The 27,021-nt window shown below is 49.5% G+C and overlaps 1 protein-coding gene across 6 annotated transcripts in view; it reads right to left on the reverse strand.

Moving 5' to 3' along the window:
* stxbp5l (syntaxin binding protein 5-like) overlaps positions 1-27,021 on the reverse strand; it is a 721,261-nt gene that overhangs the window by 223,646 nt on the left and 470,594 nt on the right. For all 6 annotated transcript variants that reach the window (XM_038801940.1, XM_038801939.1, XM_038801935.1 and 3 more), the window contains exon 16: positions 25,867-26,042. In XM_038801940.1, coding sequence (XP_038657868.1) covers positions 25,867-26,042 — 176 coding nt within the window. The remainder of the gene's footprint in view (positions 1-25,866; positions 26,043-27,021) is intronic.

Here is a 27,021-nt window from a genome sequence, read left to right on the forward strand (position 1 = left end):
CGGCGTATATGCGGCGTATGTTGGGCCGCATTCCGGACCTGGAGGTGGGGGGCCTGATCATGGGGGGGGGGACTTCAACATGGTACTGGATCCGCCATTGGATCAATCCAAGTCCCGGACGGGTAGGAAGCCGGCGGTGACTAAGGTGTTGAGGGGATTTATGGACCAGATTGGGGGGGGTGGATCCCTGGAGGTTTGCGAGGCCAAGGGCCAGGGAAAACTCGTTTTTCTCCCACGTACATTAGGCCTACTCGAGGATTGATTTTTTTGTCCCTAGCAGGGGGTTGGTTTCGAGGGTGGAGGATGTGGAGTACTCCGCGATTGCCATTTCAGATCATGCCCCACACTGGGTGGACCTCGGGCTGGGGGAAGAGAGTGACCAATGTCCGCTCTGGCGCTTGGAGGTGGGGCTGCTGGCAGATGAGGAGGTTGCCGAGAGGGTTCGGGGGTGTATCGAGAGGTACCTTGAGGCCAATGACAACGGGGAGGTCCGAGTGGGAACGGTCTGGGAGGCATTGAAGGCAGTGATGAGGGGGGAATTGATCTCCATCCGAACCCATAGGGAGAGGGGGGAGCAGAGGGAGAGGGAGAGACTGATAGGGGAGATGGTGCGGGTGGATAGGAGATATGCGGAGGCTCCAGAGGAGGGTTTGCTGGGGGAGAGGCGTAGCCTTCAGGCCAGATTCGACCTATTGACTACCAGAAAGGCAGAAGCTCAGTGGAGGAAAGCACAGGGGGTGGTGTATGAATATGGGGAGAAGGCGAGCAGGATGCTGGCACACCAGCTCCGAAAGCGGGACGCGGCCAGGGAGATTGGGCGAGTGACGGATAAGGCTGGGAAGGTGGTGCGGAGGGGAATAGATGTTAATGGGGTCTTCAGAGACTTCTATGGGGAACTGTACCGGTCGGAACCCCCTGGTTGGGGGGGGGGGGGGGGGGTGGCTTCTTGGACAAGCTGCGATTCCTGAGGGTGGAGGAGGAGCAGGTGGAGGAACTGGGGGCGCCGATCGAGCTGGAGGAGGTGGTCAAAGGGATAGGGAGCATGCAGTCGGGGAAGACGCCGGGGCCGGATGGGTTTCCGACGGAATTTTATAAAAGGTATTTGGACCTGTTGGGCCCCCTGTTGGTCCGGACCTTTAACGAGGCAAGGGAGGGTGGGGGGGGGGGGGGGGGGGGGCTTTGCCCCCAACTATGTCATGGGCGCTGATTTCCTTGATCCTGAAGCGGGACAAGAACCCTCTGCAGTGCGGGTCATATAGGCCGATTTTGCTGCTAAACGCCGACGCTAAGCTGCTGACAAAGATCCTGGCCACTAGAATAGAGGATTGCGTGCCCGGGGTCGTTCATGAGGACCAGACGGGGTTTCTGAAGGGAAGGCAGTTAAATACGAATGTGCGAAGGCTCCTCAATGTCATTATGATGCCGGCCATGGAAGGGGAAGCGGAGATATTGGTGGCATTGGATGCGGAGAAGGCCTTTGATAGGGTTGAGTGGGAGTATTTGTGGGAAGTGTTGGAGAGGTTTGGGTTTGGGGAGGGGTTTATCGGGTGGGTGAGGCTGCTCTACGAGGCCCCGATGGCGAGTGTAGCCACAAATAGGAGGAGGTCGGAGTACTTTCGGCTGTACCGGGGGAAGAGACAGGGGTGCCCCCTGTCCCCCTTGCTCTTCGCGTTGCCGATTGAGCCCCTGGCCATGGCATTGACGGAGTCAGGGAACTGGAGGTCCCTGGTGCGGGGTGGGGAGGAGCATCGAGTGTCGCTGTATGCGGACAACCTGTTGCTGTATGTGGCGGACCCGGTGGGGGGATGCCGGAGGCGATGAGGAGTCTTAGGGAATTCGGGGGTTTCTCTGGGTATAAGTTGAACCTGGGCAAGAGTGAGTTGTTTGTGGTGCATCCGGGGGATCAAGAGGAGGGGATTGGTAGGCTCCCACTGAAGCAGGCAGGGAAGAGCTTCAGGTACCTAGGGGTCCAGGTGGCTGGGAGCTTGGGGGCCCTGCACAAGCTCAACCTCACAAGGTTGGTGGAGCAGATGGAGGAGGAGTTTAAGAGGTGGGATATGTTACCGCTGTCACTGGCGGGGAGGGTGCAGTCCGTTAAGATGACGGTGCTGCCAAGCTGCTTGGGACCCAGGCGGCACAGGAGGAGTCTATTCGGGAGTTGCAGCGGCAGGCCGTTGAAAGATAGGAGGAGGCCGTGGTCCTCGTTGGGAAAGTGGAGTTGCACGAGGCACTTCATAAAAAGTGGCAGGACCGCTTGGAGGAGCTGGACGTTCGCACGAGGCGAAAGAATCTGAGGATCCTGGGCCTGGCGGAGGGGCTGGAGGGGTCGGATCTCCCGGCGTATGTGACCACGTTGTTGAGCTCGCTGATGGGAGCAGGGTCCTTCCATTTGCCCCTGGAGCTCGAGGGAGCGCACAGAGTGATGGCCAGGAGGCCCAAGGCAGATGAGCCCCCGAGGGCGGTGCTGGTGCGGTTCCACCGATTCAGTGACCGGGAGTGTGTGCCGCGCTGGGCCAAGAAAGAGAGGAGCAGTAAATGGGAGAATTCGGTAGTGAGGATCTACCAGGACTGGAGTGCGGAAGTGGCTAAGCGGCAGGCCGGGTTCAACCGGACGAAGGCGGTGCTTCATGCTAAGCAGGTCAGGTTTGGAATGCTGCAGCCTGCGCGCCTGTGGGTGACATACAAGGACCGGCACCATTACTTCGAGTTCCCGGAGGAGGCGTGGGCCTTTGTACAGGCGGAGAAGCTGGACTTGAACTAGGGCCTGGGAACATACTTTGGCCGGCGTTGTTTCCGCTGTGGCTGTTTTGTTCCAACTGTTTCAACTTTTTCAACTTCGACAAAGTTTCTTTTTGCTCTGTTTACGGGTGGGTTTGTCTGTTGGGTATGGTTGTGGGGTAGGTGGGAAGTGTTGGGGGTTTGTGTTCTATATGTTCTCTTCTGTACGGGGCTGGGGATTGAGGGGAAACTGGATTTTGGGGAACTGCGTCAGAAGAGTGGGGTGTGGCAGTGTGAAAGCGCGGGCTTTCCTCTGGTCTCCCGCGCTGCGGGGCAGGGGGGTGGAGCTTGCGATGGGGGCAGGGCCTCTATGGGTCTTTTTTCCCGCGCTGCAGTAATGCCAAGGAGGTGTGGCAAGAGGGGGATGACCCCAAGCCAGGAGGGGATAGGTTTGGCGGGAGCTGCCGGGGTCAGCAGAAGTCAGCTGACTCACGGAAGTACCATGGAGGGTGCGTCGCGGCTAGGAGGGGTCCTAGCCTGGGGGGGGGAGGGGGGTGGGGGGGGATACCGGGTTGCTGCTGGAACGACTAGGAAGGAGCCGATGAGGGCCGGGGGGGAAGAGGAGAGGCGCTATCGCCATGGGGAACGGGTCGAACGGGGTGTGCTGGCCTGGGGCGAACATCTGCCAAGCTATGGCTAGTCGGCAGGGGAGGGGGGCGGGTTGCCCTCTGATCCGGCTGATTACCTGGAACGTGAGGGGGCTGAACGGGCCGGTTAAGAGAACCAGGGTGGTCTCCCATCTAAGGGGGTTGAAGGCGGACGTGGCTATGCTCCAGGAGACCCACCTGAAGGTGGTGGACCAGGTCCGTCTGAGGAAGGGGTGGGTGGGGCAGGTTTATCATTCAGGATTGGACGCAAAGAACCGGGGGGTGGCGATTCTAGTGGGGAAGGGGGTGGCGTTTGAGGCGGCTGAGGTGGTGTCGGACAAGGAGGGCAGATATATCATGGTGAGGGGTAGGCTGCAGGGAGAGAAGGTGGTGCTGGTGAACGTATATGCCCCGAATTGGGATGATGCTGGCTTCATGAGGCGCTTGTTGGGCCGCATCCCGGACTTGGAGGCAGGGGGCCTGATCATGGGGGGAGATTTTAACACAGTGCTGGATCCCACACTGGACCGGTCCAGTTCAAGGACGGGTAGGAGACCGGCGGCGGCCAAAGTGCTGAGGGGATACATGGACCAGATGGGAGGGGTGGATCCCTGGAGGTTTGGGAGACCGAGAGCGCGGGAGTATTCCTTTTTCTCTCACGTCCATAGGGTTTATTCCCGGATAGACTTTTTTGTCCTGAGCAGGGAGTTGATCCCGAGGGTGCAGGATGCCGAGTATTCGGCCATAGCGATTTCGGACCATGCCCCGCACTGGATTGATCTGGAGATGGGGGAGGCACGGGACCAGCGCCCACTCTGGCGCCTGGATGTGGGGATGCTGGCGGAGGAGGAGGTGTGTAAGAGGGTTCGGAGAAGCATTGAGGGGTATCTGGATACCAATGATATGGGGGAGGTCCAGGTGGGGATGGTCTGGGAGGCTCTGAAAGCAGTGATCCGGGGGGAGCTGATCTCCATCCGGGCCCACAGGGAAAGGAGGGAGAGGAAGGAGAGGGAGAGACTGGTGGGAGAGCTTCTGGAGGTGGACAGGAGATATGCGGAGGCACCAGAGGAAGGGTTGCTGGGAGTACGGCGCAGGTTGCAGGCCAATTTTGACTTGTTGACCACCAGAAAGGCGGAGACACAGTGGAGGAGGGCGCAGGGCGCGGTATATGAGTATGGAGAGAAGGCGAGCAGGATGTTGGCGCGTCAGCTCCGTAGGCGAGATGCGGCTAGGGAAATTGGGGGAGTGAAGGATGGGGGTGGAAATGTAGTGCAGAAGGGGACAGAAGTAAACGGGGTCTTTCGGGACTTTTACGAGGGATTGTACCGGTCGGAACCTCCGAGGGGGAGAGAGGGGATGGAGAGCTTCATGAACAGGCTATGTTTCCCAAGGGTTCAAGAGAGGCTGGTTGAGGGGCTGGGGGCACCGATAGAGTTGGAGGAGCTAGTCAGGGGGATCGGGCAAATGCAGTCAGGTAAGGCCCCGGGGCCGGACGGGTTCCCGGCAGAATTTTACAAAAAATATGCGGACCTGGTGGGTCCCCTGCTGGTGCGAACTTTCAATGAGGCGTGGGAGAGGGGGGGCTTTGCCCCCGACGATGTCGCGGGCACTGATCTCTTTGATCCTAAAACGGGATAAGGACCCCTTGCAGTGCGGATCATATAGGCCTATCTCACTCCTTAACGTAGACGCTAAGTTGCTGGCGAAGATCCTGGCTACCAGGATAGAGGATTGTGTGCCAGAGGTAATTCATGAAGATCAGACAGGGTTTGTCAAGGGGCGGCAGCTTAACACGAATGTGCGGAGACTGCTCAATGTTATCATGATGCCGGCAGTGGAGGGGGAGGCGGAGATAGTGGTGGCGCTGGATGCAGAGAAGGCGTTTGATAGAGTTGAGTGGGGGTACCTATGGGAGGTGCTGGAGAGGTTTGGATTTGGGGAGGGATTCATCAAATGGGTGAGGCTGCTTTAGAGGGCGCCGATGGCGAGTGTAGTCACAAATGGAAGGAGATCGGAGTATTTTAGGCTTTATCGTGGGACCAGGCAGGGGTGTCCCCTGTCCCCCCTGCTCTTTGCACTGGCGATTGAACCGCTGGCCATGGCGTTGAGGGGGTCAGGGAAGTGGAGGGGTCTGGTGCGGGGGGGGGGGGGGGGGGGGGGGAGGAGCATCGGGTATCGCTGTATGCGGACGACCTGCTGTTATATGTGGCGGACCCAGAAGGGGGAATGCCGGGGGTGATGGAACTGTTAGCGGAATCTGGGGTCTTCTCGGGCTATAAGCTGAACTTAGGAAAGAGCGAGGTATTTGTAGTGCACCCGGGAGATCAGGAGGAGGGAATTGGGAGGTTCCCCTTCAGGAGGGCAGTGAAGAGTTTCAGGTACCTGGGGGTGCAGGTGGCCAGGAGTTGGGGGGCTCTTCATAAGCTTAACTTCACCAGACTAGTGGAACAGATGGAGGAGGAATTTAAAAGGTGGGACATGGTGCCGCTATCGCTGGCGGGCAGAGTGCAATCCGTCAAAATGACGGTTCTCCCGAGGTTCTTGTTCCTCTTCCAGTGCTTGCCCATCTTTATCCCTAGGGCCTTTTTAAAAGGGGTGACCAGCAGCATCATGGGATTTGTTTGGGCGCATGGCACCCCGAGGGTGAAGAGGGTCTTCTTGGAGCGGAGTAGGGATGGGGGGGGGGGCTGGCGTTGCCCAACCTCTCGGGGTACTACTGGGCGGCCAACGTGTCGATGGTGCGTAAGTGGGTGATGGAGGGGGAGGGGGCAGCATGGAAACGGATGGAGAGAGCGTCCTGTTGGGATACAAGCCTGGGGGCCCTGGTAACGGCGCCGTGGCCGCTCCCTCCCACGAGGTATACCACGAGTCCGGTGGTGGCGGCTACCCTCAAGATTTGGGGGCAGTGGAGGCGACATAGGGGAGAAGTGGGGGGCTCGATGGAGGCTCCGTTAAGGGGGAACCATAGGTTCGTCCCGGGGAACATGGATGGGTGATTTCGGGGATGGTATAGAGCGGGCATTAGACAGCTGAAGGACCTGTTTATCGACGGAAGGTTTGCGAGCCTGGGGGAGTTGGAGGAGAAATTTGGGCTCCCGCCGGGAAACATGTTTAGATATCTGCAGGTAAAGGCATTTGCTAGACGGCAGGTGGAGGGATTCCCTGCGCTCCCCGCGAAGGGGGTGAGTGACAGGGTGCTCTCGGGGGTCTGGGTCGGGGAGGGGAAGATATCCGATATCTACAAGCTTATGCAGGAGGTGGAAGAGGCGTCAGTAGAGGAGCTGAAAACGAAGTGGGAGGGGGAACTGGGGGAACAGATCGAAGACGGGACATGGGCTGATGCCCTGGAGAGGGTAAATTCTTCCTCCTCGTGTGCGCGGCTTAGCCTCATCCAATTCAAGGTGCTGCATAGGGCCCACATGACTGGGATGAGGATGAGTAGGTTCTTTGGGGGTGAAGATAGGTGTGCCAGGTGCTCGGGGAGTCCAGCGAACCATGCCCATATGTTCTGGGCATGCCCGGCATTGGAGGAGTTCTGGAAGGGGGTGGCGAGGACGGTGTCAAGGGTGGTGGGATCCAGGGTCAAGCCAGGATGGGGACTCGCGATCTTTGGGGTTGGGGTAGAGCCGGGAGTGCAGGAGGCGAAAGAGGCCGGTGTGCTGGCCTTTGCGTCCCTAGTAGCCCGGCGAAGGATTTTGCTACAGTGGAAGGACGCGAGGCCCCCAAGCGTGGAGACCTGGATCAATGACATGGCGGGCTTCATTAAGCTTGAGAAGGTTAAATTCGCCCTGAGAGGATCAGTGCAAGGGTTCTTTAAACGGTGGCAACCTTTCCTCGACTTTCTGGCTCAACGATAGGGACAGTAGCAGCAGCAACCCGGGGGGGTGGGGGGGGGGACGTTGATTATGTTGGCTTATTTTATTTAAATTTGATTTATCTAATTTTAATTTATGGTTAAGTTCTCTTGTTTGGCGGGGGGGGGGAATGTGATACATGTGATGTTACGGTTTGGGGGGAATTGTGGGTGGTATGGGGCTGTTAGTTGCATATTACTGCTTTTTGCTATACTTGTTGTTATATTTTCTGTAAAAAATTCCAATAAAAATTATTTTAAATTTTTTTTTTTAAAAAGATGACGGTGCTCCCGAGGTTTTTGTTCCTGTTCCAGTGCCTCCCCATCCTTATCCCGAAGGCCTTTTTTAGGAGGGTCAACAGGAGTATCACGGGATTTGTGTGGGCGCATGGGACTCCGAGGGTGAGAAGAGTGTTCCTGGAACGGGGCAGGGATAAGGGGGGCTGGTGTTGCCCAACCTCTGTGGGTACTATTGGGCTGCCAATGCAGCGATGGTGCGTAAGTGGGTAATGGATGACGAAGGGGCAGCATGGAAGAGGATGGAGGCGGAGTCGTGTGTGGGCACGAGCCTGGAGGCGCTGGTAACGGCGCCGTTGCCGCTCTCTCCAACGAGGTATACCACGAGCCTGGTGGTGGCGGCTACCCTCAAAATTTGGGGGCAATGGAAACGGCATAGGGGAGAAGTGGGGGGCTCGATGGAGGCCCCGATACGGGGGAACCATCGGTTTGTCCCAGGGAGCATTGATGGCGGATTTCTGGGCTGGCACAGGGTAGGGGTTAGGAGGTTGAGGGACCTGTTTGTGGAGGGGAGGTTCGCGAGCTTGGGGGAGTTATAGAGGACGTTTGGGCTCCCCCCGGGGAACATGTTTAGGTACATGCAGGTGAGGGCATTTGCCAGGCAGCAGGTGGAGGGGTTCCCCTTGCTGCCCCCACGAGGGGTGTGGGATCGGTTGCTCTCAGGGGTGTGGGTTGGAGGAGGGAGGATTTCAGACATACCGGGTGATGCAGGAGGTAGACGAGGCCTCGGTGGAGGAACTGAAGGGTAGATGGGAAGAGGAGCTGGGTGAGGAGATTGAGGAGGGGACCTGGGCGGATGCCCTGGAGAGAGTGAATTCCTCCTCTTCCTGTGCGAGGCTTAGCCTCATACAGTTCAAGGTGCTGCATAGGGCCCACATGACTGGGACGAGGATGAGTAGGTTTTTCGAGGGCGAGGACAAGTGTGCTAGGTGCTCGGGGAGCCCAGCGAACCACACCCATATGTTTTGGGCGTGCCCAGCGCTGGGGGAATTTTGGAAGGGTGTAGCAAGGACGGTGTCGAGGGTGGTGGGATCCAGGGTCAAGCCAGGCTGGGGACTCGCAATTTTTGGGGTTGCATTGGAGCCGGGAGTGCAGGAGGCGAAAGAGGCCTGTGTTCTGGCCTTTGCGTCCCTAGTAGCTCGGCGGAGGATCTTGCTCCAATGGAAGGATGCGAGGCCCCCAAGCGTGGAGGCCTGGATCAAGGATATGGCAGGGTTCATTAAATTGGAGAAGGTGAAATTTGCCCTGAGGGGATCAGTACAAGGGTTCTTTAGGCAGTGGCAGCCTTTCCTGGACTTCCTGGCGGAATGGTAGGGAAATAGGCCGGCAGCAGCAGCAACCCGGGGCGGGGGGTTTGGATCGGTGGGAGGGAGAACTGTGTATATGGGTTTGTGGGATGTGGCGGGTGTTATCTCTTTCCCTTTTATTGTTTGGGTGTTCTTTTGTTTTTTTCTTTTGTTTGTAATTGCTTTTGAAGTTGGGTGGGTATTGTTCTTGGGGTGTTACCGCGGTTGTTTTGTTAATAGAGTTGAGATGTTTATATTTTGTAAAAATTTCAATAAATATTATTTGTTTAAAAAAAAGGAAACCCTCGCAGACATGGGGATAAGGTGCAAACTCCACCATGACAGTCCCACACCGTTTCTCATTGGAGTCGATTGTGTTCCACGTGGCGCCGGTTTTGCCCGGCGTCAACACTTAGCCTCAGGAACGGAGAATCCTGCCCTCTACATCCAAACAGACCCCAAAACCGAACAAACCATAAATCCCAACTGACCTCCCCAACCACCCTAACCCAAACATCTTTTGCACAAAACTGAACTATAACATCCATAAAGGGAAAGAACAACATAAAGGAAAAACCCAGTCAAAAACCGTCAAAGTCCAAACTCCATCCAGGCCCAGGCCTTCATAAACGCCTCCGCCACTGTCTCATAACAGTCCTGCCATTATGCGTGACCCTTAGCTTCACAGACTAGACCACATCAAACCACACGTTGCGTTTATAAAGCGCTGCCTTGGAGCCCGACCGAAGGCCTCCCGTCTCCTCACCAGCTCCATCGTCAGATCCTGGTATATACCTATACTATTACCGTCCCACTCCACCTCCTGCTTCTGCAGTGACCAGTGGGCCCTTTCCAATTTGTATCTCATCAAAGTACCCCGTAGGCCTCAGACCCACCACCCCGCAGAAGCACTCACGATCCTCAAATACTGCCTGTGTGAGCTGTTCTCCAGGCCTCTACTTTGGCTCTCAGTCCTCTGTTGATCTCTGCCACATTCCGCATATTGCTCATCCATCAAGGTGAACTGGTTGCTGTGCTGTGACAATGCTTCCTCCATCCCCTTAATTTTCTCCCCTTTGCTCCCACACTGCCATCGGTCTTCACCAACTCCTCTCTCTTCGAGGCAAGGGTCTCACCTACCCACTTCTTAAGCGAGGACATCATTTCTGTCCGATGCTGTTCAAAATGTTTTGAGACAGCCGCTCAAACTCCCCGGCCATCACTTCAGCAATCTTTTCCAACGTGATGGGTGCGGCCCCACCCGACAAGCTCTCTCCCGCCATATTTTCTCCCGCCGAACTCCTCGCCACGTTTGATGGCGGACATTCGCTCACTCCCTTTCTCCCAGGGTTCTTTTCTTCCAGTTTTTGACATTCTTGAAATGCGGCGAAATTTAACTTTGGCAGTCACATAAAATGAACAGTAATGTATCCACCACTTGTTATACACTATGCCTAAGTTTCCATTAAAAGTTGAATTTCACCCCCCAATTGAGGTCAATTTTCAGGTGTTTATTGATGGAGCAAAGATAAAAAATGAAAAACAATCTCCCAGTCATGGAGATAGTAAAATCTGTTGCACTGAATATGTTCATAAAGATTGCATGGGGAACCAAAATTAATAATAACTGCAAGCTGTCACACAATGAATTTCAAGGTGGAAATGGCATGCATGTGTTTAGCTTCTCGCATGTAACTCAGTAATTCTGCAAAGTACTGTACACACCCCTGTCAGCATCAACGGGGCCGAGGTGGAGATGGTTAGCAGTTTCAAATTCCTAGGGGTGCACATCTCCAAAAATCTGTCCTGGTCCACCTGCGTCGATGCCACCACCAAGAAAGCACAACAGCGCCTACAATTCCTCAGGAAACTAAGGAAATTCGGCATGTCCACATTAACCCTTACCAACTTTTACAGATGTACCATAGAAAGCATCATATCGGACTGCATCACAGCCTGGTATGGAACTGCTCGGCCCAGGACCGCAAGAAACTTCAGAGAGTCGTGAATACCGCCCAGTCCATCACACGAACCTACCTCCCATCCATTGAATCCATCGACACCTCCCGCTGCCTGGGGAAAGCGAGCAGCATAATCAAAGGTCCCTCCCACCCGGCTTACTCACTCTTCCAACTTCTTCCATCGGGCAGGAGATACAGAAGTCTGAAAACACGAACGAACAGACTCAAAAACAGCTTCTTCCCCACTGTCACCAGACTCCTAAATGACCCTTTTATGGACTGACCTCATTAACACTACACCCTGTATGCTTCATCCGATGCCATTGCTTATATAGTTACATTGTATATCTTGTGTTGCCCTATTATGTATTTTCTTTTATTCGCTTTTCTTCACATGTACTTAACGATCTGTTGAGCTACTCACAGAAAAATACTTTTCACTGTACCTCGGTACACGTGACAATAAACAAATCCAATCCAATGCTGGTAATCTTAGCATCATGTCATGGGACACTTTCTTTGTAGAAATGTAGCTTCCTGCTTGCATTTGATTGGTTTAGAGCAGGGGTGGGCAAACTTTTCCGTGCAAGGGCCACATTCAGAAATTCACAATTTTAAAGGGCCGCATAGTATATTAAGTAAAATAATTACTTCACCCGGTTATGATTCTGGGCGCCTCATATAGAACATAGAACAGTACAGCACAGAACAGGCCCTTCGGCTCTCGATGTTGTGCCGAGCAATGATCACCCTACTCAAGTCAACGTATCCACCCTATACCAGTAAGTAACCCAACAGCCCCCCCCCCCCCCCCCCCATTAACCTTAAAAAAAATTAAAAAAAAAAAAAAAAAAAAAATGTTTTTAAAAAAAAAAAAATGACTTGGTGGGCTGCATAAAGACCTTTGCGGCCCGCGGGCCGTAGTTTGCCCACCCCTGGTTTAGAGGCTCAGGATATTAACATATATTTATCAGCTTGGGGGGCAGCAGGGTAGCATGGTGGTTAGCATAAATGCTTCACAGCTCCAGGGTCCCAGGTTCGATTCCCGGCTGGGTCACTGTCTGTGTGGAGTCTGCACGTCCTCCCCCTGTGTGCGTGGGTTTCCTCCGGGTGCTCCGGTTTCCTCCCACAGTCCAAAGATGTGCGGGTTAGGTGGATTGGACATGCTAAATTGCCCGTAGTGTCCTAATAAAAGTAAGGTTAGGGGGGGTTGTTGGGTTACGGGTATAGGGTGGATACGTGGGTTTGAGTAGGGTGATCATGGCTCGGCACAACATTGAGGGCCGAAGGGCCTGTTCTGTGCTGTACTGTTCTATGTTAGCTTTGAATTCTGAAGGACCACATGGGAAGGTAATACTGAAAATGGAAAAAGCTGCAAATTACATGCAGTTTATAATGTTCAGCCTTGACAAATTAAAGGAATTAATTTTGCAGGCATAAGGAAGATGTGCATTTTGAAATCATGCAGGATATTCAATTATCCAAATAGTATATAAAGATGCACAACCTCTGAAATTATATCTTGTGTCAATACCAGGGCCAGGGAGAGAAATCATGGTCCTGGTGCGTTTCTTATTTCTGGGCTCCTTAATCCCTTCCCAATTCCCAGGTAGTAAAACAGGGACAGAAACAAAAGGAAGTAAGGGGAAAAGTGCAAGGCAGAGAAGACATAGTCAGAAATCCATAAGGGCGACAGTACAAGGTACAGTGACTGAGGGGAGCACAGTGAATAGGCCCAGTAATAACAAAAGGAATAAAACTGGAGATGTTAAGATTCAAAACAGAGGTAAAAAAACCAACATAAGTGTACTTTACCTGAATGCTCGTAGTATTCGGAATAAAGTAAATGAGTTGGTGGCACAAATCATCGTAAATGACTATGATTTAGTGGCCATTACTGAAACATGGTTAAAGGATGGTCACGACTGGGAGTTAAATATCCGAGGGTATCAAACTATTCGGAAGGACAGAGTGGATGGTAAGGGAGGTGGTGTTGCTCTGTTATTTAAGGATGACATCCGGGCAATAGTAAGGGATGACATCGGTGCTATGGAGGATAAGGTTGAATCCATTTGGGTGGAAATCAGGAATAGTAAGGCGAAAAAAGTCACTGATAGGAGTAGTCTATCGGCCACCAAATAGTAACGAGATGGTGGGGCAGGCAATAAACAAAGAAATAACTGATGCATGTAGAAATGGTACAGCAGTTATCATGGGGGATTTTAATCTACATGTCGATTGGTTTAACCAGGTCGGTCAAGGCAACCGTGAGGAGGCGTTTATAGAATGTATCCGCGATAGTTTCCTAGAACAGTATGTAATGGAACCTACGAGGGAACAAGCGGTCCTAGATCTTGTCCTGTGTAATGAGACAGGATTGATTCATGATCTCATAGTTAGGGATCCTCTCGAAAGGAGCGATCACAATATGGTGGAATTTAAAATACAGATGGAGGGTGAGAAGGTAAAATCAAATACTAGTGTTTTGTGTTTAAACAAAGGAGATTACAAGGGGATGAGAGAAGAACTAGCTAAGGTAGACTGGGAGCAAAGACTTTATGGTGGAACAGTTGAGGAACAGTGGAGAACCTTCCAAGCGATTTTTCACAGTGCTCAGCAAAGGTTTATACCAACAAAAAGGAAGGACGGAAGAAAGAGGGAAAATCGACCGTGGATATCTAAGGAAATAAGGGAGAGTATCAAATTGAAGGAAAAAGCATATAAAGTGGCAAAGATTGCTGGGAGATTAGAGGACTGGGAAATCTTTAGGGGGCAACAGAAAGCTACTAAAAAAGCTATAAAGAAGAGTAAGATAGAGTATGAGAGTAAACTTGCTCAGAATATAAAAACAGACAGTAAAAGTTTTTACAAATATATAAGACAAAAAAGAGTGGCTACGGTAAATATTGGTCCTTTAGAGGATGAGAAGGGAGTTTTAATAATGGGAAATGAGGAAATGGCTGAGGAACTGAACAGGTTTTTTGGGTCGGTCTTCACAGTGGAAGACACAAATAACATGCCAGCGACTGATAGAAATGAGGCTATGACAGGTGAGGACCTTGAGAGGATTGTTATCACTAAGGAGGGAGTGATGGGCAAGCTAATGGGGCTAAAGGTAGACAGGTCTCCTGGCCCTGATGGAATGCATCCCAGAGTGCTAAAAGAGATGGCTAGGGAAATTGCAGATGCACTAGTGATAATTTACCGAAATTCACTAGACTCTGGGGTGGTCCCGGTGGATTGGAAATTAGCAAACGTGACGCCACTGTTTAAAAAAGGAGGTAGGCAGAAAGCAGGAAATTATAGGCCAGTGAGTTTAACTTCGGTAATAGGGAAGATGCTGGAATCTATCATCAAGGAAGAAATTGAGAGGCATCTGGATAGAAATTGTCCCATTGGGCAGACGCAGCATGGGTTCGTTAAAGGCAGGTCATGCCTAACTAATTTAGTGGAATTTTTTAAGGACATTACCAGTGCAGTAGATAACGGGGAGCCGATGGATGTGGTATATCTGGATTTCCAGAAAGCCTTTGACAAGGTGCCACACAAAAGGTTGCTGCATAAGATAAAGATGCATGGCATTAAGGGTAAAGTAGTAGCATGGATAGAGGATTGGTTAATTAATAGAAAGCAAAGAGTTGGGATAAATGGGTGTTTCTCTGGTTGGCAATCAGTAGCTAGTGGTGTCCCTCAGTGATCCGTGTTGGGCCCACAATTGTTCACAATTTACATTGATGATTTGGAGTTGGGGACCAAGGGCAATGTGTCCAAGTTTGCAGATGACACTAAGATGAGTGGTAAAGCGAAAAGTGCAGAGGATACTGGAAGTCTGCAGAGGGATTTGGATAGGTTAAGTGAATGGGCTCGGGTCTGGCAGATGGAATACAATGTTGACAAATGTGAGGTTATCCATTTTGGTGGGAATAACAGCAAACGGGATTATTATTTAAACGATAAAATATTAAAGCATGACGCTGTTCAGAGAGACTTGGGTGTGCTAGTGCATGAGTCACAGAAGGTTGGTTTACAAGTGCAACAGGTGATTAAGAAGGCAAATGGAATTTTGTCCTTCATTGCTAGAGGGATGGAGTTTAAGACTAGGGAGGTTATGTTGCAATTGTATAAGGTGTTAGTGCGGCGACACCTGGAGTATTGTGTTCAGTTTTGGTCTCCTTACTTGAGAAAGGACGTACTGGCGCTGGAGGGTGTGCAGAGGAGATTCACTAGGTTAATCCCAGAGCTGAAGGGGTTGGATTATGAGGAGAGGTTGAGTAGACTGGGACTGTACTCGTTGGAATTTAGAAGGATGAGGGGGGATCTTATAGAAACATTTAAAATTATGAAGGGAATAGATAGGATAGATGCGGGCAGGTTGTTTCCACTGGCGGGTGACAGCAGAACTGGGGGCATAGCCTCAAAATAAGGGGAAGTAGATTTAGGACTGAGTTTAGGAGGAACTTCTTCACCCAAAGGGTTGTGAATCTATGGAATTCCTTGCCCAGTGAAGCAGTTGAGGCTCCTTCATTACATGTTTTTAAGGTAAAGATAGATAGTTTTTTGAAGAATAAAGGGATTAAGGGTTATGGTGTTCGGGCCGGAAAGTGGAGCTGAGTCCACAAAAGATCAGCCATGATCTAATTGAATGGCGGAGCAGGCTCGAGGGGCCAGATGGCCTACTCCTGCTCCTAGTTCTTATGTTAATTCAACCCTCCCCTTCAATCATTCATGATATTTTTTCCCCATTCAAGATTCATCAATCAATTCACCAATCACAGAAAAGTCCTGGTTAAGCGTTAACTCCCATTGTTATCATCTGATTACAAATACTGTCTCATATAAATGCAGCATGGATCATTAATGTTAATAGCAGTGATGATATAATGCTGGGTTAGTTTGTGTGCATCCTTTAGATGATTTCGCCACGACTAAACAAACAAGAGTGTATAAATTTTACTTAAACAGCATTGTGAAACATTGTTAATTTGACAGGAAAATACCCCAGTGGCTATTTGTACCACAGTGCAAACGATAACACTGATCTTGGGGATTGCCTCAGCTCTCATTAACATGTTCTGCACATTGCACTATACGGACATGGTGACAGTAAACTTATATTTGAGGAAAGATTCAATACTTTGATCTCAGATAAACTGCAGAAGCTCTTTTCCATTTTGTAGTCGTAGAAAATTTTCTTCTGCCTGACTGCATGATATTATTTAATATAACTAGTTCATAGAACGGGTATAATTGGATTCTACTTTATCACAAATCTCATAGGGTAGAAGGAACAAATGACTCCTGAGCAACAAAGTGGAATGACTGAAAAACATAGGTCTGCACTGTCGGCGAGAAGGATTGGAGCCTTCAGGTGTCTCTGTGCAACCCCAACTTTTAAGAGGCCAGAGGACAAAATCTGAATGATTCACAATTGTATATCTTTTCTTAATCAGCATCTCTGAAGGCTCTGCTGATTTCTACTTCTCACTACTATATATTTTCGCTATCTACAATGCAACACAACTTTACCACGATATTTAATTCCTCAAAAAACTCATATAAAGCACAAAGATAGAGCGGGATCATAGTAAGCAGATAAAATGACAAGATTCCAATAATGGAAAAGACTCTTGAGAATCATGTGCAATGTAAAACAGATATTGATTAACTATGAGTCCATTATGCACTCCTGTCCTGGCAATTTTGTCTCACAAAACCTGTTATTCTGGGCCAGGGTTTAGAGAACACCAAAGGATACCTTGGGCGAGATTTTCCGCAAATGCGGAGAATCGTAAAGGCTGCCATGGGACAGGCCGTGACCCACGGCAGCCTTCACGCCCACTTCCGGGGACGATTCTCCCCCCCGGGTGGGGGTAGGTGCGCGGCCCCGTGCGTCACGGCCTTGACAACCGTCGTCAAGGCGGCACGTCAAGCGTCACGCCGGCTGACGCGGCCGATGGCGTCAGCCGCGCATGCGCAGGTTGGACAACGCCAACCCACGCATGCGCAGTTGGTGCCTTTTCCCTCAGCTGCCCCGCAAGACGTGGCGTCTTGATCTTGCGGGGCGGCGTAGGGAAAAGAGTGCGTCCGTTACGCGGGCCTATGCCCCCCTTGGGACGGCCGTGGTAATGCCGTGCCAATCGAGCCCCGGGCATCTGGGGGCCCGATTGGCACGGCTGTACCACGGCCGTGCCAAAGGGGGCATAGGCCCGCGTAACGGACGCACTCTTTTCCCTACGCCGCCCCGCAAGATCAAGACGCCACGTCTTGCGGGGCAGCTGAGGGAAAAGGCACCAACTGCGCATGCCCAAAGGGGCATCTGGCGCCCGTTTCACGACGGCAGCGAGCAGGTGTGTTTGCTGCCGTGTTGAAACGGGCGTGAAGGCCCGGCCGCTCGGCCTCGGAGAATCGCCGCTCGCCGTAAAAAACGGCGAGCGGCGATTTGTGGCGTGGGTCGGGCATGGGGGGGGGGGGGGGGGGGGGGGGGGGAGAGAATAGCCGGATGGCGTGAAAAATGTCGGGAGGCCCTCCCGCTATTCTCCCACCCGGCGTGGGGGGCGGCGAATCGCGCCCCATTGGGTTCACCTGATCCACACCGTTTAATAGATTTTGGTTATGGGGAGCACAAGGGTCCACTTTACAGGTGTGATGCAACAGAGAACTAAAAGTATTTTTAAACAAAAACAATGTTTATTTTATGAAACCAGTTAACATTTTATAAATGCACAGTAAACAGCTTATCAACTACCAACACTGATACTTTCCCGAATACAATATTCTATAGGTAACCCTTAGTAACTTCCCAAACAACATCCATAAGTTAAACCCTTTTTAAATAAAGACAGCATGTTTGAATACTCTACAGAAACAGGTATTACTTTGAAATCATCAAGTGATTTGGAGACATTCTTTAGATTGCAGAGAGAAAGATCAATACACACATCTGCTTGGCTCACATGCAGCTCTACAACTCTGAAACCTAAACTAAACACAGAGCCAGACCAGCTTTCAGCACAAACAAAAGTAAAAAGCAGAGCAGAGCACAACTCCACCCACACACTGACATCACTGCAGCTACTTGATAAACATTCATTTCTTAAAGGTACATCCACCTGACACTGTTGACATAAACTTTCATTAATGTTATGGGCTAGTGTTTAGGAAACACCAAAGTGTATTATGGAGTTCACCTGACCAATAACCGTTTATTGATTTTTGGTTTTGATGAGCACAATAGCCTGCCTTTCAGGTGTTATTCAACAGAGTTCTTAGGAGCTTTTAATTAAAAAAAACAAGCTTTTTTCCTGAGAACTTAGTTAACATTTTATATAAACACACACAGTAAGAATTTTCATCAACTACAAACATAAAGACCCCACACAGCTACAGTAATCTGTGTAACCCTTAATGAATTCCCCTTTAACTGTTCCAATTCAATAACAAAATCCAAAAACCAGAGACCATTTTTCAAAGATGTGGCCTAGCACACAGCATTATTACTGGTATAAGACTTGTTATTGATACTCTGTTCCCCTTTTCAAACAGCAGGTTTGAATTCCTTCCAGAAAGCAATTTTCTCTTTTAAGTTCTCAAGCAGTCTGGAAACAGCTTTTAAAATGAAGATAGAGAGAGACTTCTTTCAACCTGTGCAATTCAAAACCAGTTCAAACTCAAAGTGAAAGTAAAACCCAGAGGCACAGCCCAGCTCCATCCACACAATGACATCCCTGAAGCCACGTGACATGACAAAAACAGTTCTTATAGGGACACTCCCATGACAATTAGCAACAAAATAAACATAAGTCTAGCCATGATTCTACCCTCTGATTGCAGGATGTATGACAAAGGCCATCTAGCCCACCTTGTCTCATCTATCCAGAATAATATAGGAGTTGGCCATTCGGTCCCTCTCCAGCCTGCTCCGTCATTTGACAACATTGCCTACATTATACCAGTGACGACAACACAAATCCTCTATTTGTCCAATCAAACTCTCTTGATTCCAATTCATCACCTTGTTTTATGTTTTGTGAACAATAACAGAAAAGATAAAACAGCAGAGCAGGTGGTGGGGGAGAGGAGTGTGTGAATGTAGGAGTGAGCCAGGGGTTGCTTTTTGGCTGTAAAGCAATTTTAAAGATCATATATAAATGTAGGTTTTGTGTTTCTTCCATTACACCTGTGCACAGCAGGCAAGTGACTGCAGCAACGGTGAATTTGGAGGCTCAAATTTTGGTCTTGAAAGAAAGTTAAACACAGAGCATCAAATTATCTTAGGAAAGCGGCTACAAAAATTCATGACATTTTCAAAACAAATCAACTTTGCAGCTAATAAAACCATACCATTCTTATTTCTCTGGCATCAACCCACTATCGTACAATTATGTTGTACACTGCCAATTTACAACCTATCCAGATATTCCATATGATGTTGCATTACATTTGCAATAAAAATGTGCAAATACCATTTTAAAAACCAATCTAACTGTTATTTGTGGTGTGAGAGAATCAGGGAAATTAAGTGGAAAATGTAACTGATGAATAAGAAACTCCAACAGCAAAGAAAGTGTGTCAGCACAATCACGAGAGAAATCATTTCTATATGCCATTCTAGATGCAATTTAGTCATGCTGGACCCATAGGCCCTCCTATGTCACTGTCTCGGTTCAGTACTGAGTCTGGGGTTGGTCAATACAGGGGTCTCCTTCTCCCCAAACACCGATGTCTCTTTGGACAGCACTGCGCAGCCACTGCAACAAAAGTCCAAAGTTCAACTGGAGTACTAGGTGAAGATGGGGATGGAGGTGCGAGGGGGTGGGGAGGGGTAGGAACGGGAAGCTATGCAAGGTGGGTTTGGGGGATGGGCAAACATGAGGGGGGGGCAACGTGGGAGGAGGGCTGTGCAAGGAGGGGCTTGAGCAAGGGCAAGGGCTCACGAGGCAGGCAGAGGGGTAAGGAAGTGGATGAAGAGATTGAACATTGGAAGGCAGAGAAGATCAAGAGGATGAAGTTGGACCCGGCAAGGTTGAATGAAAAGCAGACAAACAAGGGATTAAATGGCTCGCACATGTATTACTGGAAGGGAATGAATGCAGAATGCAGATTATAGATGTGGATCTGTTAGTGTGGCACAGTCAGGAAGGTTTGCACAGACACTGAAGAGGTCACGACAACAGTGGTTTGTGAAGGTTACTGTTTCCAAAGTCCTCTTTGGAAACAAGAATTAAATCAAGGCTCCCATTTTAGAGTGAAGATAATCCTACTGAAAAATGGAAAAGAGTCACAGATGATAAGTAGTCCAGAGACTGTATGGACCCCACAGAAGTCAGAAGTATGAGAGGATCACTTAATGTGGACTCTGGGGCTCTTTCTTGGAATGCATACTAACTTGTTGGTGCTGCTCCAGGGGACAGGATCCAGGTCAATTACATAGGATGCGTTCTCATTGCCCTGGAAGTAAGAGCATGCCAGATTTTGAAATTTGTGCTTTCATGGGCAGCACGGTGGCACAGTGGATAGCACTGCTGTCTCATGGCGCCGAGGTACCAGGTTCGATCCCAGCTCTGGGTCACTGTCCGTGTGGAGTTTGCACATTCTCCCCGTTTTGCGTGGGTTTCGCCCCTACAACCCAAACATGTGCAGGGTAGGTGGATTGGCCACGTTAAATTGCCCCTTAATTTAAAAAAAAACCGAATTGGGTCCTCTAAATTTATTATTTTTTTGTTTAAGTTGTGCTTTTAAAAGGATAGGCTCAACTAAATAACCTCATGTTAAAATTGGAAAAGCTACAGAATGGAAAACCTGGAGATTGAAGGCTAAACTGAAGGTCGCACAGCTGCATCAATAGTGCCAGCCCATCAGTGAAGGGGAGTTACGGATTAACATTTAAGGTTATTCATCAATGGCTAAATGGATTCCATTCAGTCACCATGAGAAAACTAATGCTCATGGTTATGCCAAGTCAATGAGTGGAGTTCAGAGTCACATTGGTTCAATGATGTAAATCACAAGTTCTCACTCCCTCAGGGCTCCAGATGACATATCAATGGAATGAAAAGCTGAAAATCTCCATGTGTGTCCTGAAATCCCAGGGGTAAGGTAGCATGAGAAACAATGCAATCTAAGGTTCCAAAACCTAGCTGCCCAACTTCTCCCATTGGTCTGTCGTTCACTTTGTTATCAGCACCCTTTAATTCTGGTCTTCAATATTTCTTTTCAGAGAGGAGGCAGAAATGAGAATGGATCCAGTGGTCCAGGCAGCTTTTATATGAATCCTCATTCAAGGCAGGAGGTCTCAGGCATCTGCGCGCACAGCTTCGGCACTGCATTCCACAAATGTGCAGTTGATATGTGATCATCAACAGCACATACTGCATGTTTGTGTCCAGTTCCCTGGGAGTTGCCATGACTCCTACATTCCCAGTCACTTCCAGGTACCTGGTAACTTTGGCGGGCCAGAAATTCTGCGGGGATGGTTGCTGGTGGATAAGGGAAACCCAGTGAAACAGTGGTTCCTAATTTCTCATTGACTCTGATATCTGCCGGAGGGGTTTGTTACATGATTGCAGTTTACTGTGCTCTTCTCAAACTGACTATGCAGAGAAGTCTGTCGAGGGGCTTTTTAGCACAGGGCTAAATCGCTGGCTTTGAAAGCAGACCAAGGCAGGCCAGCAGCACGGTTCGATTCCCGAACAGGTGGCGGAATGTGGCGACTAGGGGCTTTTCACAGTAACTTCATTGAAGCCTACTTGTGACAATAAGCAATTTTCATTTTCATTCATTCAAGTGGGGTCCTGCTAGAGGATAAGCTGGAGGAAGGGAGACATGGAGGTGTTCCCCAGATACCCACAGAACTGATAGGTTCCAAGAGGAGTAAAACTTATTGTCAGGAGACATCTCCACTAGCCCTCCAAGCCACTTTGTGACTTCTGAGCGAATAGACAAACCATCGCTGAAGGGCTGGGTCCTGCATTCACACTTGGGCCTTAAGTGCTCACAACTGACTAGGGTCAGATCTTAACTGTAGTTAGCGGTGTCCTGGTAATGTGTGCACTCTGCCATCTTAAAAGTCCAGCAAGGAAAAAAAGTGATGTGAGCTGAGGCTGGGTGTTCTCCACGCCATGTAAGGATGCAAACACTGCCACAAAGAAAGTGCAGACCAGTGTAGGTAGGGTGTTCATCCTGAAGCGTATGTCTTCGTTTAGACCCTATCAGTTAGGAAACGCAGGTGCACATACCATATGAGCCCTCATTAGCCGCCGCTCTCACTTGAGGAATAATGATTGATGCTAGGAATACTAAGATCATTCTAAAGGAATTAGATTTAAATTGGTAGACATTAGAAATAAGGTATAGTTTCAAGTGTGTTTAACTTATAATAACAATAATCTTTATTGCCATAAATAGGCTTACATTAATACTACAATGAAGTAACTGTGAAAAGCCCTGAGTCGCCTGTTCCGGTACAGAGGGAGAATTCAGAATATCCAATTTACCTAACAGCACATCTTTCGGGACTTGTGGGAGGAAACCGGAGCACCCGGAGGAAACCCCGCAGACACGATGAGAACATGCAGACTCTGCACAGACAGTGCCCCAAGCGGGAATCGAACCTGGGACCCTGGAGTTGTGAAGCAACAGTGCTACCGTCTTTGCTACCGTGCCACCCTATTTAATGTATCTGTGCCGGAAAGGGACCATAGTTAGATTCAGGCTGGACAAAGGTGTTTGTATTTATGGGGGTCTGTTAAGTTCCAACAGTGTTTCTATTGTACTTACAGAGGGCTATGGTGTGAAAAATGAATAAACCAGTCACAGCTGATTAGTAATTGGGGCATTCTAAGGTAGAGAAAGTTTTCGCTCAGCTAATTTCATTGCAGTTGAAGATAGGTAATGAAAGAGAAGGCAGCACTCACAGCTCTACTAGAAGCAGTTGGCTGAAAAGGTTAGAGAGGAAATATCTCTCAGTTTTGCTAGAAGAAAAGCTATACAATGGAGTAATAGTTAAGAAAACAAGGGCAGAGATCTAAAGAACAGCTAGTTGAGGAAACTGAGGAAATGAAGAGAGGTTTCAAAGAAGTCTGAGGTTAAAGGTACTAGAATGAAGAACTGGTAGTAAAAAGACAGGCAGAGCTGAGAGGAAGACAGAGATGTCAGAAAGATATCTGAATTGATTTTCAGGTTTGTGAGATTTTACGACAGCCTATGGAACGGGAGTTGAAATAACTATGGAAATTGGTGGCTGGATCTCGGAGTTTGTGTAAAAACAGTTCAGACAAAGGAAACCTAAAATTGGATGGTATAAAATACTGGACTGGATTTGCTGTTAAAAGTGAAGTGGAAGCTTTGTTTAAAAGTGTCATTTGGAAAACCTGATCTGGATTTCAGAATGCAAACCACTAAAGGAAAGTATAATTATGAGAGAAGATTTTAAAGCATTTTTTTGGCAGTGAAGTTTGGAAACTCTCATGTGATCATCATCTGGGGCGATCTGAGGAGAAATCCACAGACACAACTTGAGCTCAGAGCAGAGTCCGTGTATTTGACCTCAGTCATTCTGTGTGCTTAAAAGGGACCTTTTATGTTAATGAGATTATTGTATCTTAAGATGCACTTTGTAATCCATGTTAACCTTTAAATCTGTGTGTATTGGTTAAACTAAGAGAGGAGTAAATGTGAATTGTATTATAATCCAATCTTTCCATGTTTAATAAATGTTTTTTTCCTGTTAAAACTAATTAGCGGTCCTGTGACTTTGTTCCTCCATGTCTTATCAATAAAAAAAGTTACAGTTTTTTGAGGCAGGGTTCCATGCTGGAATCTTTCCGTCCAGTTAGAACATCAACTGGAATTGTAACATTGAGAACTCACCCATCATATACTCCAAATAAAGAATTACACACATCTCCCTGACAACACATAAGGGTCAGGTACCAAGTGGTGCTGAGGTTGACATCATATGAAAGTTAATCTTAAATGGGGACACTCTTGAGTGTGAGAAAGATTGAACCTCAGAATAAGAGGGCTGCAAAGATCCAAATCAGGATGTTTTCATCTAACCATTACGTTCACATACCCATGGAATATTTTTCAAAAAGTGCAATTTATTCACAGTGATAGAGCATCCGTGATCCTGAGGTGATATCAAAACATTTTAAACTTTCCAAACCTACTATTACGCCTCGGTGCAGCCCCGACATCTACAACAGGGGCGCAGGCAGCCAATTGACCGTTACATCCTGATGCTGTGATGATCTTGGCAATGACCTTTGGAGATCCAAGCTCTGTGGAACACGGTCTCATAAGGTTGTCCTGCTCAGGGGCAGAAGCATTCTTGGCGGTTTGCGCTTCTGGAGTTGGTGCGGGCATAGGCAGGGAGGATTCTGAGCGGCTGAACGTCCTTGGAGTGTCCTGAGTGGAAGCCTCCAGGGTGTCTGGCTGATGGCCATCCTTCCTGTGGGTGCCATAGGGCCCAGGCATGATTCCTTCAGGAGATGTGCACCTGGAGGGAGGTCAAGGTGCCTGGTCTCCATGTGGCCTACATCCTGATGGTGACAAACTAGTGTGTGGCCATGGAGTGCATGTAAATCCAACAGGATCAAGGTCTCTTTTGTGGCCTCAAGGTGCTCGATTGTCAGAGACATGACATCAGACAGAACGCTGAGGGACTCCTCCATTTGTGCATTCTACTCTGATGAGTGGCTGTTGAAACTCTGCCCGATTTTATGCTGTTTCCCTTTGCGTCTCTTGCAATGAGTCGCTTCCATAGGCCCATCACCTGACTGGGATTGAACAAATGGCAGGTCTCTAGCAGCCTTCCAAGTGCCGAAGTCATGGGCGTCCCTGCCTCCAGCTGTGAGGACATGTCAGTGACGTGGGGCAGGGTCGGGGAATCGCCCGGGGCCTGCGTAAATCCCGCCCCCGCCGTGGCCGGAATTCTCCGCCACCCGGGAATCGGTGGGAGCGGGCGGGTTCCCCTCGGCGATTCTCCGGCTCGCGATGGGCCGAAGTCCTGCCGCTGTCAGGCCTCTCCCGCCGATGTGGTTTAAACCACCTCTGTGCCGGCGGAATTGGCGACGCGAGCGGACCCCCGGGGTCCTGGGGGGGGGGGGGGGGGGGCGCAGGCCGATCGGATCCTGGTGGGTGCCCCCACGGTGGCCTGGCCCGCGATCGAGGCCCACCGATCGGCGGGTGGGCCAGTGCCGTGGGGGCACGCTTTTTGTTCCACCGCCGCCACGGCCTCCACCATTGCGGAGGCGGAAGAGACTCCCTTCACCGTGCATGCGCCGGTGGTGAGGTTGGCGTACATCTTTGAGGTGTCCCTAGGATGGAGGATGTGCTGGCGGGTCCGCATGCCCCGAATAAGGGTGTCAAAAGCCCTAACACTGAAAGCTAGTGTTAACTTCTTCTTAAGGCTGCTTGCGTTTTCCCTCTGGGTTCCAGACATTTTGCATGATCTGGGGAAGACAAGTGGGCTGGAAAGAATGATATGCGTGTGCTGGACTGGTGTTTAAATAAGGCACCGGGATCTTTGAACCCATCAGCTGAGGGTGGGCGAATGGGTGAATCAATTGCGGTGTGCCAGATGAGTTGGAAAGGAACTTGCCTGTGTATGATTAATGAGGTTCCAAATGCAGAATCTGGCTCGGGATCCCGTCCACTGGAGCCACCTACCACGGCACTCAAGTCTCAAAATGGGAGAAGTTTACCATTAGTCGCCTATTTATGCGCTGGTTTAAATTCAAAAGAGAATTTTGAAAGTGTACAGTATTTACTTTTAAACCTCAAAAACACTGCCCCCACCCTCAATCTCATTTCCAACCACCCCCACCCAACATCCTCTCACCCTCCTGCGACCTCTCTTCCCCCACACAGCCAAGCACCCCTCAACCTTCCCCTCCCCCCCAACTTTTCCCCATCCACAACCATCCACCCCCTGCTCCAACTTTTCTACATCCCCAACATCCCATCACCTCAACCTCCCTTCTACGTGATTATTAAATATCTATTGATACAAGGAAAACTATTCTGTATCTCCATTTCTCTTCATTGAAAGAGAACATATATTATGGGACATACCAAAGTGGTAATTTATGTCACACTCTTACTTGAGACATGGGATGTTGTCCTTTCCTCCTTCTGGTGTTAATGCATTTGCACTACCAGATAATGCTGGATTCGTTGAGGGGGAAAGCTGTGAAGAAGTATCGGTGATTGGTGGTATAGAGTCCGGTTCAGGAGTAACAATATCTTCAACTTCGTATTGTAATCGCATTTCCAGAGTCTAGAAACACAAAGATTTCAAGAAAATATTGAGCACAATTTCTTGCCTAAAGGATTACAAACTTTTTACAAGTATATTTAACCTGCAGTTTTTCCTCTCAGCAATTATCACCATCATACATTTTATAGAACGGAAGTCTGCTCTCAGGCCTTCAATTAGATCCCACAGCATGAGTGACCCGGAAACAAGTGACCTTCTGATTTTTCCTCACTTTGGGAAGGTGATTGCAGCCTTCACAATGCTACTGTGGGCAGCACGGTAGAATTGTGGTTAGCACAATCGCTTCACATCTCAGGGTCCAGTGTTCGACTTCAGGCTTCGGTAACTGTCTGTGCAGAGTCTGCACGTTCTTCCCGTGTGTGCGTGGGTTTCCTCCGGGTGCTCTGGTTTCCTCCCACAGTCCAAAGACGTGCAGGTTAGGTGGATTGGCCATGCTAAATTGCCTTAGTATCCAAAATTGCCCTTAGTGTTGGGTGGGGTTACTGGGTTATGGGGATAGGGTGGAGGTGTTAACCTTGGGTAGGGTGCTCTTTCCAGGAGCCGATGCAGACTCGATGGGCCGAATGGCCTCCTTCTGCACTGTAAATTCTATAATTCTATGATTCACCTGCCATTTCTCTAGAGTTGCTTGGCCAGAACTGGGAAAATCTACGGCTGGATTCTCCGCCGGCGGGATGGTCCATTTTGTTGGCAGCCCGGAGGTTGCTCAAAATGGGAAACCCCATGGACCAGCTGGCGTAATGGAGCATCCCGCCGACGGGGTGAAATAGAAATGTGGCAGGGCGGCGAATCCAGCCCGAGCATATGATCTTTCTCCAGTCTTTGATGGGAGGTAGATGTGCCACACTGGGTCCATTATAATGAGGTCTGAGGACCATTATCTGGTGAAACTCGAATTTTAATTCACTTTGTGTCCCACAAACCCAAAAAAGGGCATTTGTGAATTTCTGAGCCAATATATTTTATATTGCGACTCAAA

Source organism: Scyliorhinus canicula, chromosome 7 (genome assembly GCF_902713615.1).
Source record: "Scyliorhinus canicula chromosome 7, sScyCan1.1, whole genome shotgun sequence".
NCBI lineage: Eukaryota > Metazoa > Chordata > Chondrichthyes > Carcharhiniformes > Scyliorhinidae > Scyliorhinus > Scyliorhinus canicula.